The 16,154-nt window shown below is 31.9% G+C and overlaps 1 protein-coding gene across 1 annotated transcript in view; it reads right to left on the bottom strand.

Moving 5' to 3' along the window:
- LOC129226654 (uncharacterized) overlaps positions 1-11,871 on the bottom strand; it is a 99,178-nt gene extending 87,307 nt beyond the window's left edge. Inside the window, exon 1 of the mRNA XM_054861285.1 lies at positions 11,782-11,871. Within this exon, the coding sequence (XP_054717260.1) occupies positions 11,782-11,871 (90 nt within the window). The remainder of the gene's footprint in view (positions 1-11,781) is intronic.
- Positions 11,872-16,154: the final 4,283 nt, after the last annotated feature.

Raw genomic sequence — 16,154 nt, 5'->3', positions numbered from 1 at the left:
TTGTTGACGGTTTCAAAGTTTTTTTTTTTTGAATGATTAAACAACATAATTTAATGCTTTTTAACTATGTTTAGTTTACCTAAATCCAAACATTATTACAATATTACTGAAATCTTAGTTATATGTTCAATTTAAAAAAAAAATCAATTGGTTAATAAACAGTCTCTTTGTTTTTCCTTCTTTTTTTTTTTTTTTTTTTTTTTTTTGGCTGTTGTTCTTTGTCTTCAGTCAAAAAAGGAGAAGCATAACTACACCCTATACAGATTGTACGTAGTACGATCCAAAAGTTCGAGGGACAAGCTGTATAAAACCTTACCCAGAATAGTTCACATTACCGAAGCACATCCACCTACAAAAGGTCATCTTGAGGGACTATGTACTTCTGCCAGTGTTCATATAACTTTTGGAAAAACTCCTGGAAGCCATTTTTCGCTACCTTCTGTGATGTAACTTTATCTTCTCCTAACGGAAGAAAGCGGCGTCCATGCAATTTTTTTTTTTTTGCTGGGAACAGGTAAAAGTCACACGGAGCTAAGTCCGACGAAACGTGATGTTATTGGTTTGTCATATCAGAGTATTGACCAATCGAACCGTGCATCCTCAACATGAAAGTCGCCTTCTTCCCCACGATGAAGTCAAAGCAGCAGCGAAAGAGGCCTTACAGGAGTTTGCGATAAATGTCTTCCAGGAGTCCTTTTAAAAGCTATACGAACGGTGGCAGAAGTGCATAGTCGTTCAAGGTGACTATTTTGTAGATAGTTTCACGGTAAATTTTTATACAACTTGTCCTCGAACTTTTAGATCATACTACCTACGTATGAGTTTTCAACTTACTATTTCATAACGTTTTTGAGTGACGTAAGTTTACGCGCATGAAAATATCACAAGAGAATTTGCGATAATTAACTAAGGAGGTTTTCAAAATGGATATTTCGGTCATCTATATGTTCTTAGGTACATATGCATGTACATACGCGCCGAAAAAACTTGTGAAGTTTAAATTGGATGATCGTAAAATAAAAATTTAGGTCGAAATCTGATATTTTTTTGGGGGCGGGGGGGGGGTTACAATTCCTTATTCGTAGAAAGGAAGTAAAGTGAAGTGAATCAATGATCATTTAAATCTCTGACAATCTTATCAATTTATTTCTGTTAGATTTTTTTTTTTTGCCATCGGCCAACAGCATCGGCCATCGGCCATCGGCAATCGGCCATTTGGAGGAAAACAATCGGCCATCGGCCATCGGCCATCTTTGAACAATCGGCCAACAATCGGCATCGGCCCATCGGCCAAAAAATGCCATCGGTCGAGCCCTAATCTCTTTTCAGTGAAAAATAAAATTTGGATCTATAAATGTAAAGAAAGCCAACAAAAGTCCATCGCTTTTCGAATTTTTTGCATTCATAAGCGTTTACCATTTGACTTTAAAAAGGTAACTACGGAGCAAGGATCTACAATATATTGTAATTTTGCACTTTTAATGTTGCTGTATTTTATGTTGCTTATTTTTACATGTTAATGTTGCTTATTTTTACTCTTTTATGCTGCCTATTTTTACTTCTTTGCCGAGATGTTTTCTTTCTTTTTTTTAAAAAAATGAAATAGCAGCAATATTGCTTCTTTTTAAATCCTTTTTTTATTGAGTTGGGTTCAGGTAAAATACTGAAAGTTCCAGACACTATTCTATTAACGAATTTAGCTCTCGGATAAAGCAATGAAAATAGTTTTTGATTGATTAATTACCACCTTTTTTGTTTATATAGTTTAAAAATCTAAATAACAACAGGGGGGTATTTGTTGTTAGTAAAAACCTTTTGACTGACATATATAAACCCTAGATGTATAATCTTTTGAAAGCACTTTAAAATATGCTCTTTGGCAATTGAAATACTTGGCAATATAAAGACTTCAGGGGAAAAAAACTAAATGGACATAAATTGTAAATATGCCTTAATATTTAAGTTGAAGTAGTTCTTATTTGTCGTAGAATTAAAAGAAGTAGGCACTTTCAAGTACACTAACTAAGAAAAGTCCTACCCTTGCAAATGTCAAAAAAAAAAAAAGAAAAAAAATCTGTTTTTTGTTTTTTATCAGATTAGTGCCTTTACAAGTTTAAAATAGAATAATTACCATCTTCAGTGAGTATATTCTTGGTTATTGGCAACTACAGAGTATCAATTTGTTCTTTTAGAATTTTAGATGACTGAATTGAATACGTAGCCAAATAATAAAACACAATACATTTAAGGTTTAACCAGACCTAATTTGTGTTATGAAATATTTTTTGGGTTAAAAATAACTGTACATTTAAGAATATTTTCACTGTTTAATTACAAACTAGCTGCGTCGCTCGGCTTTGCACGGTCTACCTGGAATATAAAAGTCATGTCAAGTGACGCCTGTTCAACAAACAGGCTTGGGGAAAAAAAAAAACTGGTAAAATTTAGCTGCAGGTTGCGGAAAAACACCTAAAAAGGAAACATTTTAAGTCCCCCGATTACAGGAAAAGCCTTAGAACGAAAGGCAGAATTTTATTTGCTCATATTCGAGACGAAAAATGGCAACAGATCTTTCTTTTAAATGATTTTCTTCACCGCTACAAATTTTAATAAAAGCATTGCTGCGGAAAGTTGAGTTGAAGCACTGAATAATAATTTGAATGGAGGAAAGAATTACGGATTTTATGTCGAAATCGAAGTATCCTAATGAATAGTTTTAATTGATATCTCCGCTAATTATTATCGGAGGATTATGTTAAATAGCCAAACATAAATACGTGAAAATTACGGATCTATCGATACCAGGTTGGATGGTCAGTTCACTGGCGTTCGGGAGAAGTAACTCGGACATAGATACATAGGCTCAGTTCTTAATTATATGAACCTAAGGCTTCCAGCTAAGTGGTGGGGTGTGTGCGGAGAAAAGTTCTTAATTATATAAGATTGTTAGCGTTACCACTGATGAAGATGCTTCTAAATATGAGAACTTCCTTAGTTTATTACCAAGCATGGTCTAGAATGTAGCAAAGAATTATAATTTATTAACTCCAACGCATAGAAATACACAGCAGGCATAAAGACCATGAAACACATACCGTACAAAATACTTTTTTTAGCGAACTAGATTCAGTGCGAATTTTTACATGTCAGCGATACGGGGTTGCCATTCAGTTACATTTACAAACTAAAGTAAATTATCAAATTTAGCTGTGCAAAAAATAGCGATTTAACCGATATAGATAATATAAAATTAAGGTACAAATTTTCTTCTGAGTTGCGCACCTCATTACATTAGCCTGTGTTTTGATAAAACCTTTATTTTCAGTACGGATTTGATAAAACTGAAATAATCTATGCATCAAAGAAATAGTAAGACTCCTCAGACGCACAGCTATATTCTTAAAAGTAATTAACACGGAAAAGAAAAAATGTTAGTCGTCCAAAATAAAAAAGTCATTCCATGTTTTTATCGTTAAGGTCAAACTTTGGATTTTGAAATATCATCATAAAAATACTATTTTTGCTGCTGATTATGCAAGTAGGAAGAGTCGTTTTTTGGCAAACCCTAACATTTAACATAGATTTATTTTTAGAATGCAAAGATCTCTCAAATATGCTTTTTTCGAAGATTAGGCTTATACCTGGGGAGATATATAAAGAAATTTGCGTTAAAACGAAAGAAACTAAGATGGATCGATTTTTGTAACTTACATTATTTTAAATTTTTAACTGAAATTTTTCACTTTGTTCGCACCCATAAGTTCTCACCGCTCATAAAGTTTTACCTGAAATTAGATTCTTTATTTTTAAAACATTGAAGCTGCTTTTACTTCTATTGTTTAAAATTTTTAGAAGTTAATTTACGATAGCTGTGTTTTTAATTATATAAAACTACTTTTCTAAAGGCAATAATCTAGCGTTGACAACATGAAATTTTATTTGCGGCAAAGTGTTAAAAAAAATAATAACTTTTTTCTTTAAAATTATGTTTTTCAAAAAAAAAAAAAAAAATCGAAAAATATAGCGCTTAAATTTCTAAAATATAAGACGTCCAATCAATGACAGTAATATTTTCAACAGTCAGAAAATTCTCCCATGTTATCCATGTTTTTTTTTTCTTTTTTTTGTCATGTTCCATGTTTTTTAATGCTTACTAGATTTTTGAAAAATAAAAACTGGAATTTCATTTCTGTTTGGGACCGAGATTTTCATCTTAATGTGAGATGCGGTCCCCGGTAACAAAAATAGTTGGTACCTTAGAGCAGGAATTAATAAAGGGGAGGAGGGAGGAAGTTTAATCATTGGCTTGGCAAAAGCTGAGGCAAAGATGCTAAGTTATGTGACTCTACAACGACGAATGGTTGACATGCTTTGCGTCAAACTAGAGAAAGAAACCTGATTTATTCCAATGCTTTGCTTTACAATCTATCACGTGACTTGGGGTCTTTGGTTCAAGGAATAAAAATATTACTCCCTCCTTTTTATTTCTTCTCAATGGTTGGCACCATTAACATAAAATCAATACAATCATGATAAAGTAGCTTACTATTGAGTGACGAAATCAAAAGGGAAAAACACGACATATTCAATCAGATGCAAACATTCTTGCTTGTTTTTTTTTTTTTTTTTTTTGATAAATGAATATCTTTGAAAAATATTTAACCATTCTTATAAAATTTTAAGAGCTAAAGCACTTAAAGAAGCATTTTTCTTGTATCTTTAAGTAGAGATTGAAGCTTTAAAACGAATTTAATGCAGCCATGATAAAAGCTGAAACGTCAGAATCAATTCCATGTTTCAAAAAGTACAGCCCCCCCCCCCCCCTTAGCAATGGTATTCATTATTTAAAATGTATTGAAATTCTCTTTGTTAGAACTGAACTTTAAAGCTTTTTTTCTTTCTTTCCTTTCTTTCTTTCTTTTTTTTTTTTTTGCATTCGCCGTTAGAAACGAACTTAAATTTTGAAGATTACAATTGAAGGCGAAACAGTTGAGCCTGGGAAAATTAGCGTCACTTTTAAGTTTTACTTTAAATAGTTTCACCTGTACATTTCTTTTTTTTTGAAAAGAATGGTTCATGGTTTTACTTGAAAATATTTTTAAGTTAGTGAAGGAATAATTTTGCAGTATAAGATAACCTCGTTTATCCGGGTTTCTTTTATCTAAAAATCAGAAATATATGGATCAAATTTGCAGGATGCGGATGTCTTTTCATCCATAAAGTAATTTCTTTTGCATTGAAAAAGGCGTTCTTTGTAAAACCGAATCAAGTGCTTACAGTAGTCTGCAAATTTGTGCTTTTTGATAGTGCCATTTCTAATTTACCTTTTCAACACAATTGTATTTATTTAACTTATGATTTACTATGCTCGATCATAAGATTCTATATAAGCTTCTAAAGCTTTGAATATTTTTCATTTTTTACACTATCGTAAGTCTTTATAGCAAGGATTTGCTTTGCTTTTTACCCACATTTAGTCCTGGCCCCACAATGTATGCCCGTAAAAATTTTTAGGTCCAGAGATTTTCTCTTTAGAATCTTGATCTGTAGGTGTTCTAATGTGAGAATATCTTGGGTAGACCTGTTGAATCCTGCGCAAAATAATTTTACAGGTCATCGAAGACAGCGGCCATTTTGGTTCACTTGCTCATCACGTTTTTCGCAACGTGTGTGCCATGTAAACTAGATTTTAGTTTTGAACTGCGGTTTTTGGGGTGTAGGAAGTCAATTGATGTATTAACTATGTCATAAAAACAGCTCTGGCTATTTCCACAATTTTACGTGGAGATATCTCTGACAATTTTTTTTTTAACCTCTAGTTACTAAAAAGTGTACGAAAGTTAGTAAAGCTCCTATAATGCCCAGTTTACACTCGTGTTTATCACATACATGTTTCTTTAATAACATAATAAATGTAAAATACAAGATTAGTTACTGTAAAAAAAGGTTACTACATTCGAACCCCGATTTGACGAACCTCTATTTAACGAATTTCCCAATTTAGCGAAGTTTTCCTTTTCCTCGACTAAAATGAAGACAAAAACCCCTATTTACCGAATAATAAACCTCGAAATGACGAATTATTTTTCAGCCAAAAAAAAAAATTTTTTTTTGTTAATTTGAATTAGGAAATATTGGATTGTTTTCTAAATGTTACATCCATATTGTCAGCATCAGAAAAAGTTTTTTTTCCTTTTTCTTTTTTTTTTTCGGAATCGCCAAATTTTTGACGAGCGAGGTCGAGGGGGCAACCAACGAATAGTGATTCTGATGCTGAAAGCGACAGTGAAACTTCCATTAAAACTTACTGTTTCAGATGCTTTACATGGCCTGGAAACTATAAAAACATATCTCAAAAGACCCAGTATTTTTTTTTCTCTCCATAAATTCGAAAGATAACTATTTCGAGTGAAGTATCAAGGATTTGTCCCAAACATCTATTACTCAGTAGATTAAAATTTCAAATTAACTAGCGTGTAATAATTCGTATAATGCTGAGTAAAAAGTGTAAACTTTCTAATTATGGATATTTTGGCGCAGTTGCTTATTAGGGATATTAGATAAGGTAAGTGATTTTTAAAAAAAAAATGTTCACACTCCGATTTAACGTATAAAAGTTTCAGTCCCAATGAATTTGTTAAATCGAGGTCCGACTGTATCTATTTTTGCATTGCATGTTGCTGCACTACGACGTCTGTATCATTTGAAACCACAATCACTTGAATCATTTTGATCAGCCCAGTAAATATGTGGATCAATTCACAGCTCCGCTCCATCTAATGAGTTACGAAGTTCTTCGATGATCCGTCTCAAATCTTCTGTGAAAAATATTGCAGATTGCAACTCTTCATTAACTATTATGCCGCTAGCAATCGCTGAAAATGCAGCATTTTTAGACATTTCTTCCATTTCCTTGCGAAAGAGTTACTGTAAACTTTCCTTATTTGATGCTGATGACCATAATTGTTCTACTTGAAAAAGTTCTGGTGTTTTTTCTGTCAGTTACATCAAGGTTTATAGTGCCCTTAGTTGAGTCCCATCTCATCCTCTCAGATTATTTCACAGAATGCTGAAAATAGCAATCGAACAAAACATGAAGTTCATAAAAAGAGCATACAGAAATGGATCCGTGCAGAACATTGCTGATAACTTCTCCAAAAGTTTTCATTTTATTTAGCGGACTAGAGACATGAAATAGATAACGAGAGCAGTTTTCATAAGGGATACTTAGCTAAATAGAAAATGTTCTGGCAACAGATATTTCTGCAATTGTGCTTAGAGATAATATTTAGCTTGGCAGGTGAAATACCATCACATAATGTGTTCGTTGGAAACAAGTCATGAGCTAATATTTTCAATGCTTTCTCCCTTTTCTTTCGCTATTTCTATGTCTCTGTACCATTGTGAAAGTTGATTCTTTTCTATTAGCTTAGAAGTGATATTTTGTGAAGAACTGTGCGCATCAAAGCATGGTAGGTTCACATTCGAAAGTAAATCATACGATTTCTTGGTTTTTGCAACATATGTCTTGTGCTTAAACTGGCGATACTGTTCTGATCAATAATTCATGATACTGAGAAGGCGAATCTTAACACTACCATTCACAAGTTATTTAGTGAGAAAGCTGCCAATTTGCACTGTTTCAGAAATCCCATGGGGATTTCTATGTTGATACATAAAATCAACAACTCTTCTGACATTTTCATCAAAATACTGGCTACGATTGCCTATAAAGATAATGATGCGGGACACTCTCACAGTGATCCACTAAATGAGAATTAGTAAGACCACGAAACACATTGCATATCATTAAAATTTCATGATACCACTCGGCAACATACTTTTCTCGTCCATCCTGCAATTCCTCCGGTTCTTTTTCGTGACCGTTGAATCGTCCGTTTCAACTTCATGTCTGGCTTCACAGCATTGAATTTACCATTCTTTTTTAACAACAAATTTACCTGGAATGAATTTTTTCAACAGGTAAGGACACTTATTTTCTAGCTCCCTCATTCTCTCTATGTACCATGTTGCATATAGTAGATAATTGATACAGTCAAATTCACGAAGGACTGGAAACAGTAACTCAACAGTTTGAACGTATAATTTGTAATTTTCTTCGCGATCGACAATAATCAAGTTTTTTACAAGTCATACCAGTGAAGGGAAAACTTCCCAATACCTGGACAGTTGCGATTTGTTACTACAACCCTTAACAAAAACTTCAAACTGTTTTTAAGCTTTCGATATTTGTGCGTAGCGATTGAATATTTATTTGACTTTTTTCCTCATCTTTTGAGCAAAGAGCATCCTGAAGCTTTTTGTGAGCGAATCGCAGCAGCAAGTACTTTTGCAGAAAAGAAATGTTTCCCTGAAAAATGTATCTATTAGGCCTATATTAATGGAAAATTCCTCACTTCCGTGACAGACCTTATCAATGTCATTATTTCTGAGCAGAAAATAAATGATGGAGGAGAAATACATTAATAATGGGCATTCTACCAAAATTATAAATTGCCAATATATCCTCAAATTTACTAAATACTTTTTTTTTTTTTGAAACTACTAATCAAGCCGTACTTTAACTAAGAGAGCTTAATATTATATTCCCACTAATCATTAAAATAGCTGATTGCTTGCACAATTAACAAAATTACTATTTTGATATTAAATTGGCCTCGATTTTTAAATAATTAACGTTTTTTCTTTTTTTTTTATTTCTATGAACAAGCCATTTATTTATTTTTTTCTTTTATTTGTGAGTAAAATAATTGGAACATCGCTGAGCCATTGTTTATGATTACTTCTTGTAGGTAACACTTTCATGTAAAACCAAAAAAAAAAAAAGAAAACAAAAGGTTTCGAAATTGACAAATATTTGCGTTCAAAAGTTACGTGTTTTGGAGAATGACCCAAAAACGTCAGAGATATCTCACGTAAAAATTGTGGAAATAGCCAGAGCGGCTTTTATGACGTAACCATTACATTAATTGACTTCTAAGCGCCAAAAACCGCAGTTCAAAACTAAAATTAAGTTTATAGGCACGCACGTTTCGCAAAACGTTATGAGCAAGTGAACCAAAATGGCCGCTATCTTTGATGGCCTGTAAAATTATTTTGCGCAGGATTCCACGTGTCTACCCAAGATATTCTCACATTAGAACACCTATAGATCAAGTCTCTAAAGAGAAAATCTCTGGACCTAAAAATTTTTTACAGGCATACATTGTGGGGCCTGGAATAATTAACCGGATTATCGCAATTTTTGATTTTCTGGAGTGTTTAATACAAGTTAGTCTGGACCAACAAGATTGTACTGTAACATAAATTAATAATCGAACCATAAATTAATAAAATAATAAACGAGGGAATGAATGTGCCAATAAAAACGTATTTTTTGATAAAATGTTTGATAATACGAACAGACAGCTCAACTATGCAGAATTTCGTTTTTTTTTTTCTTTTTTCCATTTTTTGTGACTGAAAGGTCTCAGATGTGCATAGAAGGGTTTGAAAACAGACCCAAGAAAAATTAAAATTTGAAATTAAGAAATCAACACAACGCTTAAGTATAAAATAGCTAAACCCTTTTTTAATGCATTCGTAACTGTTAGTGAACACCTAGCAAAATGCAAAACTTATTTGTTAGTTTATATGTATCTAACCTTACTCGTAAGGCATTTGCAGATAATTTGAAATTCATGTCGCTTGCGGTTTGATGTATTTGTTTCGTTCATTTCAATGTGATTCTGCTTATTTTACAGGATAACACATATCTAAAAGAAACTGGCATGCCTGGAAGCTACTAGAAACCCCTGTTTCCGCTTGCAAACCGGATTTTCGCCTTTCTACATCATCGGTGGCCTGACAGCATGTTCTAGACATTTTGTGCTTTGTTTACATTACTTCTTGATTTTATTTATTTTTTATCATTTTTCATTGAAATAAGTTTTTGTCTAAACGTACGTTTACAATTCATATTTATTAAAAGTTCAGACGCAAACAAAAATAAATAGACAGATAAAATATAAAAAGTTGCTCAACGGGAAGAGTAGGAAATCTTCCTTTGTGATACTTTAGTGAATGTGCAGACGTACTATGAATTCTTTAGCATAGAAATAGCCTCCGATTGTCTGTTTGAATAAATCATCTATTGTGAAAGATTTACAGAGCGAAATTCCACTATCTATTGTGCTTCCAATTTATAGTCTTTGATTTTTTGGAAAGTAATACGTATTTGGAATTTGTATGAAACATCAACTGAGTTGAGATTGGAAAATAGCACGAAATATAAACAAAGAAATAAAAATAAATATCAATGAATTCACTTTGAATATTCGAGTTTTATTAAAACGCTATTTTTGAAACAAAAATAAAATTTAGATGAAATAGGTGCTACTTTTCAATAATCATTCAATAACAATTCATCTTTATAAGAAGTGTATTTATTACATGCATCTCAAACGGAAACTCAATGGAAAACTTTTTGTTGCAAATCAACGTCTAAATACGAGTATAAGCCATTAAATTAGTCACGAACGATAATAAAAGAATAATTTACCATTTTTTCACATAATTTCAAGCAACGCTGATGTTTTTACCACATCATTTTGTCTTAGCACCAATTCCAGCTGCTTAACACGGTTGGTGTAGATAACTCAACCACAGTAGGAGTGTATAAAAAATATTGTCGTCATTTATTTCAGATGACTTCAGTACTGAAGCGTCTAAAATTGCAGCCCAAACTTGTCCCCAAGTGATATCCATCCTTTTGGTCCACTGAAAGATTATCTTTGAGGTAAATAACTTGCAGTTGACGACGATGTTCAATATAAAGGCATACTGCGGATCAGAGAGAAAACCAAATTATTTTGTACCACTGCAATAGAACCTCTATATAAATGATGCTATTAATACACCAACGCAAATGGTGGTTAAAAGGAAAAATAATAATGGGTTGTTTCCATCAGTCAAAAGTATTACTTTTAGTCACTGAAGTTGATAGAATGAACAAATAATAATAATAATAATAATGGGCGCGGAAACACTTTTTTAAAAATAAGATTGAGTTTTTAATTAATTTTTTTAAATGTCCAATTTTCCAAATAAGGCGTTGTCTTAATGACGTCACAAGTAATGAACTTTGGCGCGCTATTCTACTGGCTTGCTGAATGCTTCGGATTGCTGTCTACCACGTTTCCAGCTTATGATAATTAAGAAGCGAATTGAATACTGCCCTCTACTCTTGCTATCAACCATATGGTTGCCAGTACATGTGAAAAAAGAAGCGCGTTAAATATTGCTCTTTGCGCTAATGGCATTAGTAAATGGGATTTCCACACTTATGATGCCATGTGCGGAAGCGTAAAAATGAAATTGAATCTGCGTACCGGTTAAAATTATTGTTAAAAATATTAAACTGTTAAATTATTTAAAAAAATGTCAAATTCTATGTGTTCAAGCATGCTTTTTCAGAAAAAATACTTTTAAAGTTTTGGAAACGACCCCATTGTTTCCAAGTGTTAATCAAGGTAAATTATTTTGTATAATCTTTTGTAACTTACTAAAAGACTTTTCTTCGTATGTTCTCATAAAAACTTTATGAATTTCCGAAAATTTGCTCTGCAGTGAGTTTAGATATCCTGATCATTGACATAGTATTCACTCAAAGCTATTCTTCTACGAGGATATTCTTTAAATTAATCAATGAATTTCTTATATACCTCATCTGACCAAAATCGATGTTCCTATGATTTTTGGATTCAGGTTCTCTGCGAGTACCACTGCATCCAGGTGCTGATTCTCTGGTCCTGGGCCTTTACCAGTAGCACCGCCCACCGGAATACGCTCCTTCTGGGCTGTGGCGTCCATACCTTACACATACGCAAGCCTAAACTCACACACCTACACAAATATACACACATACACACGCGTACACGCAAATACACACTTACACACAAGCTACCGTCCAAGAGGAGGGACATATTCAAGGCCCTTGGACCCAGAGGACATGGAAGCCCCGTTCAGATAGAAGGACACGTTCGCGGTAGCTTGTTGTATGCTGGATGCTGTTTTTTATATAAAGAGAATTGTGTAATGTCGAGAGGGTCCGATATAAAAGAATTCGATACTGTGGGAGTGGAGCCATTTCTAGAAACAATAAATCCGACGAGCAGGGTCCTATGGTAATTCGTGATCGCAAAAAACAAAATTAATTCAAGATATCAAAATTCTTTTTTTTTTAACTTTTTAAGTATGTTATGCAAATCGGAACATGCATGTGTACAAAGAATAGGACTCTTAAGTTTTGATTTTAAGCACCCTAAATTAATATTGATAAAACATAGATTAATAGTTCTTAGGTTTTTAGTACCGTATCGTATTTTAACGAAATTCTAAAAAAAAAAAATATTTTAGCTTAATGGACTAAAAATGATGACGCGATTTTAATTAAAACATAGATTTTAAAATTTCAGGATGTTTTTAAGGGTTCGTTTTATTTTTGTTGCTAAAATTGTCTCTTACAGACTAACTAATCGGATTTTTTTACTGAACAAACTGAAACTATTTACTTTAAATGCACAAATTTTCGTAGTAATACATATTTCGTAAAGCTTACTTTAGTTCTTTGCGTAAGTTAAGTCATAAAGCTCCTTAACGTTAATGTGAAAAATAAAACTAATATAAAATCATATTTATTACTGGAAATGCACAACTGCTAAAACTAGTCCTGCCATTCCTTCCTGGCAACTGCAGATAATATGAAATAATGTGACACTTTATTTATCCTTATTAAAAAACAAAAATATAAATGAACAACAGCTAAAATTGTTATTTTCTCCTACGCGAGTCGCACGTGGATAGTACAACGAAATGCAAAAAGTATACTTAGTTTTGTTAGATAACGGCGAATACGAACATAAATAAATAAAATATAGTCAAATGCCTCTTTTAGCTAATTAGAGCTGAAATTCAATTACTATAATTAAAGATATATTTATTCCATCATACATTGTTTACGGGAAGCCAATATCAATTTATTTCCCGAAAGTATAGTAAAGAATATAAAATGCTATTGCTTTTATTAAACATTAAAGTTATACAACAAAAACCTTTTCCCTGAAAAGAGCCAATCTTTTTGACAAATAAATTTCTCATAAAAGCATGGATCAAAACTGATTCATGTAACTTTTCCATTTATTTGCAGAGCTAGAAAGATGTTTTGTACGAAGAAAAGTAAGAATATCGGAGAACTAAATAAAATATGAAATATATCTTGTAATCTCAAAATTACTATTGTGATAAATATTGTAAAAAACATGACTTGACATTTCATTTTCCAAGAAAATTGGCGGTCTTATCAACTGAAAGCTTCCCATTGCACTGGAAATGTGATTTAATACAAAATATTTCAGTTTGAAATAGAAATGAGAATAAGGAACTTCTCTCTCTCCATTTTAGGATTTAGATTTTGTCCGTAGGTTTGCTTTTTGAAAATAGGGGAAAAATGTTTCAAAGGAAAATAAGGTGGATTTTTTAAACGACTTTGTTTGAGATTTTGATATCAATTTCTTCAAAAATCGATTTTGCAATTCAATAGAGTTTCTTTAATTAAATTAAGTAATCGAATGCATGTTTTGAATATGTAATATTTTCCCACATTTTTAGTGCTTGAGAGATGAAAAATGTAGAAAGAACACTGAAGAACTTTTTTATTTTAAATTTTAATGCAATGCGTTTAATATAAATGTAATTAACGTTAAGTATTTTTTTATGTAAAGATCCATTTTTTGTGTTTATTTATTTACGCATTTGTGTAATACACACGCAAATAATAATCCTTGTAGATATAATGATGGGTAGGGTTAACGTGACCCCGGAGTAACTCTCTGATAATCCAAATTGGTATAATAAGTTTCCAAAGTATCTTTTCCTAATTTAGTTTGATCTTAACTATTGTCTATTTTACAACCGGTTTAAAAATCAAGAAATAATTGGTATTTTGTGGTCATCATGAACCTTTTTAAAGCTTTATTATGAATTCTTGGAACTAACGTATATGGGGCATTCTTCAAAAGTGTAACTTTTCTGTCACACGCCTTTTACAGTAAAAACTTTATGGAACAATTCATTTTACAATGATTTTTAATTTCATCAAATATATATCTATTTAAACCAGCCAACAATTTTTTAATAATAATTTTTATTTTAGTATATTTTTGGTTCACAACATGTAAATTCTCACCTCCGTGACATGTCACACTCCTTGTGTGACTTTTTGTTGCTTAATAACTTGTTTAACTAAAAGTATATACTTTTATTAATTTTTTTCATTGATTATTCCTTTCAGAAGTGTCTCAAATACTAATTTTTTTAGTATATTTATATTTTCAATATTGTGTTTTAGTTTGTTTAAGTAAGACAAGAAGTCATGTCACACAATAAATTCTCAGCTTCGTTACCTAAACAAAAAATGCGATTCCTCATTAACAAGTGGCAGTAATGACATCAAATTTTATTTTCCATGATATTTTCAGCCATAGTTGAAGTTGGGAGATTTTTGTCAAAACACACAAAGATAGATTTTGCTTCAAAAACTTAGTCTGGTTATTCTGACTTCTCACCTCCTTGAACTTGAATTTCAGGGAAGTAAATTAATGTAAAAAAATAAGTGAACATGTTTTCATTTGCTTAATATATTGAGATAATAGCAACGAAGAAGAAAAAAATCCCTGAAAAATGTATCTATAAGGACTATATTTATGGAAAATTCCTCATCGTGACAGACCTTATCAATGTCATTATTACTGAGGAGAAAATAAATTATGGAGGAGAAATACAATAATAATTGGCATTTTATTTAATTATAAATTCGCAGTATATCCTCAAATTTATTGAATAATATTTTTTAAAAATATATTTGAAACTACTAATTAAGCCGTACTTTAATTAAGAGAGCTTAATATATATTTCCACTAATCATTAAAATAGCTGATTGTTTGCACAATTAACAAAATTACTACCCTGATATAAAATTGGCCTTGATTTTTAAACATTAAAGGTTTTTTTTTTCTTTTTTTTATTTCTATGAAACAGGCATTTTATTTTTATTATTTTTTTTTAAATACATGAGTTAAATAATTAAAACATAGCTGAGAAATTGTTTATGGTGGCTTCTAGTAGGTAACACTTTTATGTAAGAACGAAAAAAAAAACAAAACAAAAGATTTCAAACTTGAAAAATATTTGCGTTCAAAAGTTACGTTTTCTGGAGAATGACCCATAATCGCTCCTATAATTGCTACTATAAAATTCTGGGCGATCTTAATTCAGTGACTATATTTTTTTGGCACAAAAGCCTGCAGGAGGAATGTTTTCCCTTTGTATACGAAAACAAAGAACGGAAAAATATTTATTTGCATAGAGTTCCCATAAAGCACAGCAATAAAATAAAAGTACTTGTGAAAAAATTCGCGACCGCACCAATTTTCCAATTATCGAAATGCTAGCTTTTACCAGCGGCTTCGCTCACGTTGATGTAGTTTTTTTTTTCAATCGATTCAAGTTAACGGTCAACACAGGCAGAGGTCAAATAGTTGCCAAAAATGGTTTGTCTCCAGTTTCGCTGACATTTCAAATTGCCTGTCCCTTTAAATGTATCAAAAGGTATGATTAAAACTGAAAATTAGGGGGAAAGGGAGTAAATGAAATGTTGGCAAAACTGAGAAGAAACCCAAAATTCACAAAAAATAAATCACGAAAACGTTCAGGAGTTGTAAAGAAGTCAGTTTGGGTAATTCTCAAAAAATCCAATTCGAGTGAGGTCAACTATTCTCAAAAAAAAAAAAAAAAGTGAAACAATTTCCTTATAATCCCGATTTCCGTCAAATAATATCCAGCGCTACATCGGCTATCTAAATTATTGTATAATCTGTAATGTATAGCTTTTTACCGGAGATATCGTTGCAAAATATGGTCAACAATCACTACAAATCCTGATTTAATAATGTCTCTTTAGAGTGAGAACATCAAACCTTTAAAATCACCATTAGAAGGAAATCAACTGTTTCTAAATAACGTAAACGATCCTAATTACAATACCAAAAAGTTCACAGTGAAAATACCATTAAAATCAGAGTAAGGACAACAGTTTT

Source organism: Uloborus diversus, chromosome 7 (genome assembly GCF_026930045.1).
Source record: "Uloborus diversus isolate 005 chromosome 7, Udiv.v.3.1, whole genome shotgun sequence".
Lineage (NCBI taxonomy): Eukaryota > Metazoa > Arthropoda > Arachnida > Araneae > Uloboridae > Uloborus > Uloborus diversus.
The sequence above is the reverse complement of the archived record's forward strand: the minus strand, read 5'-3'. Positions and strand labels throughout refer to the sequence as shown.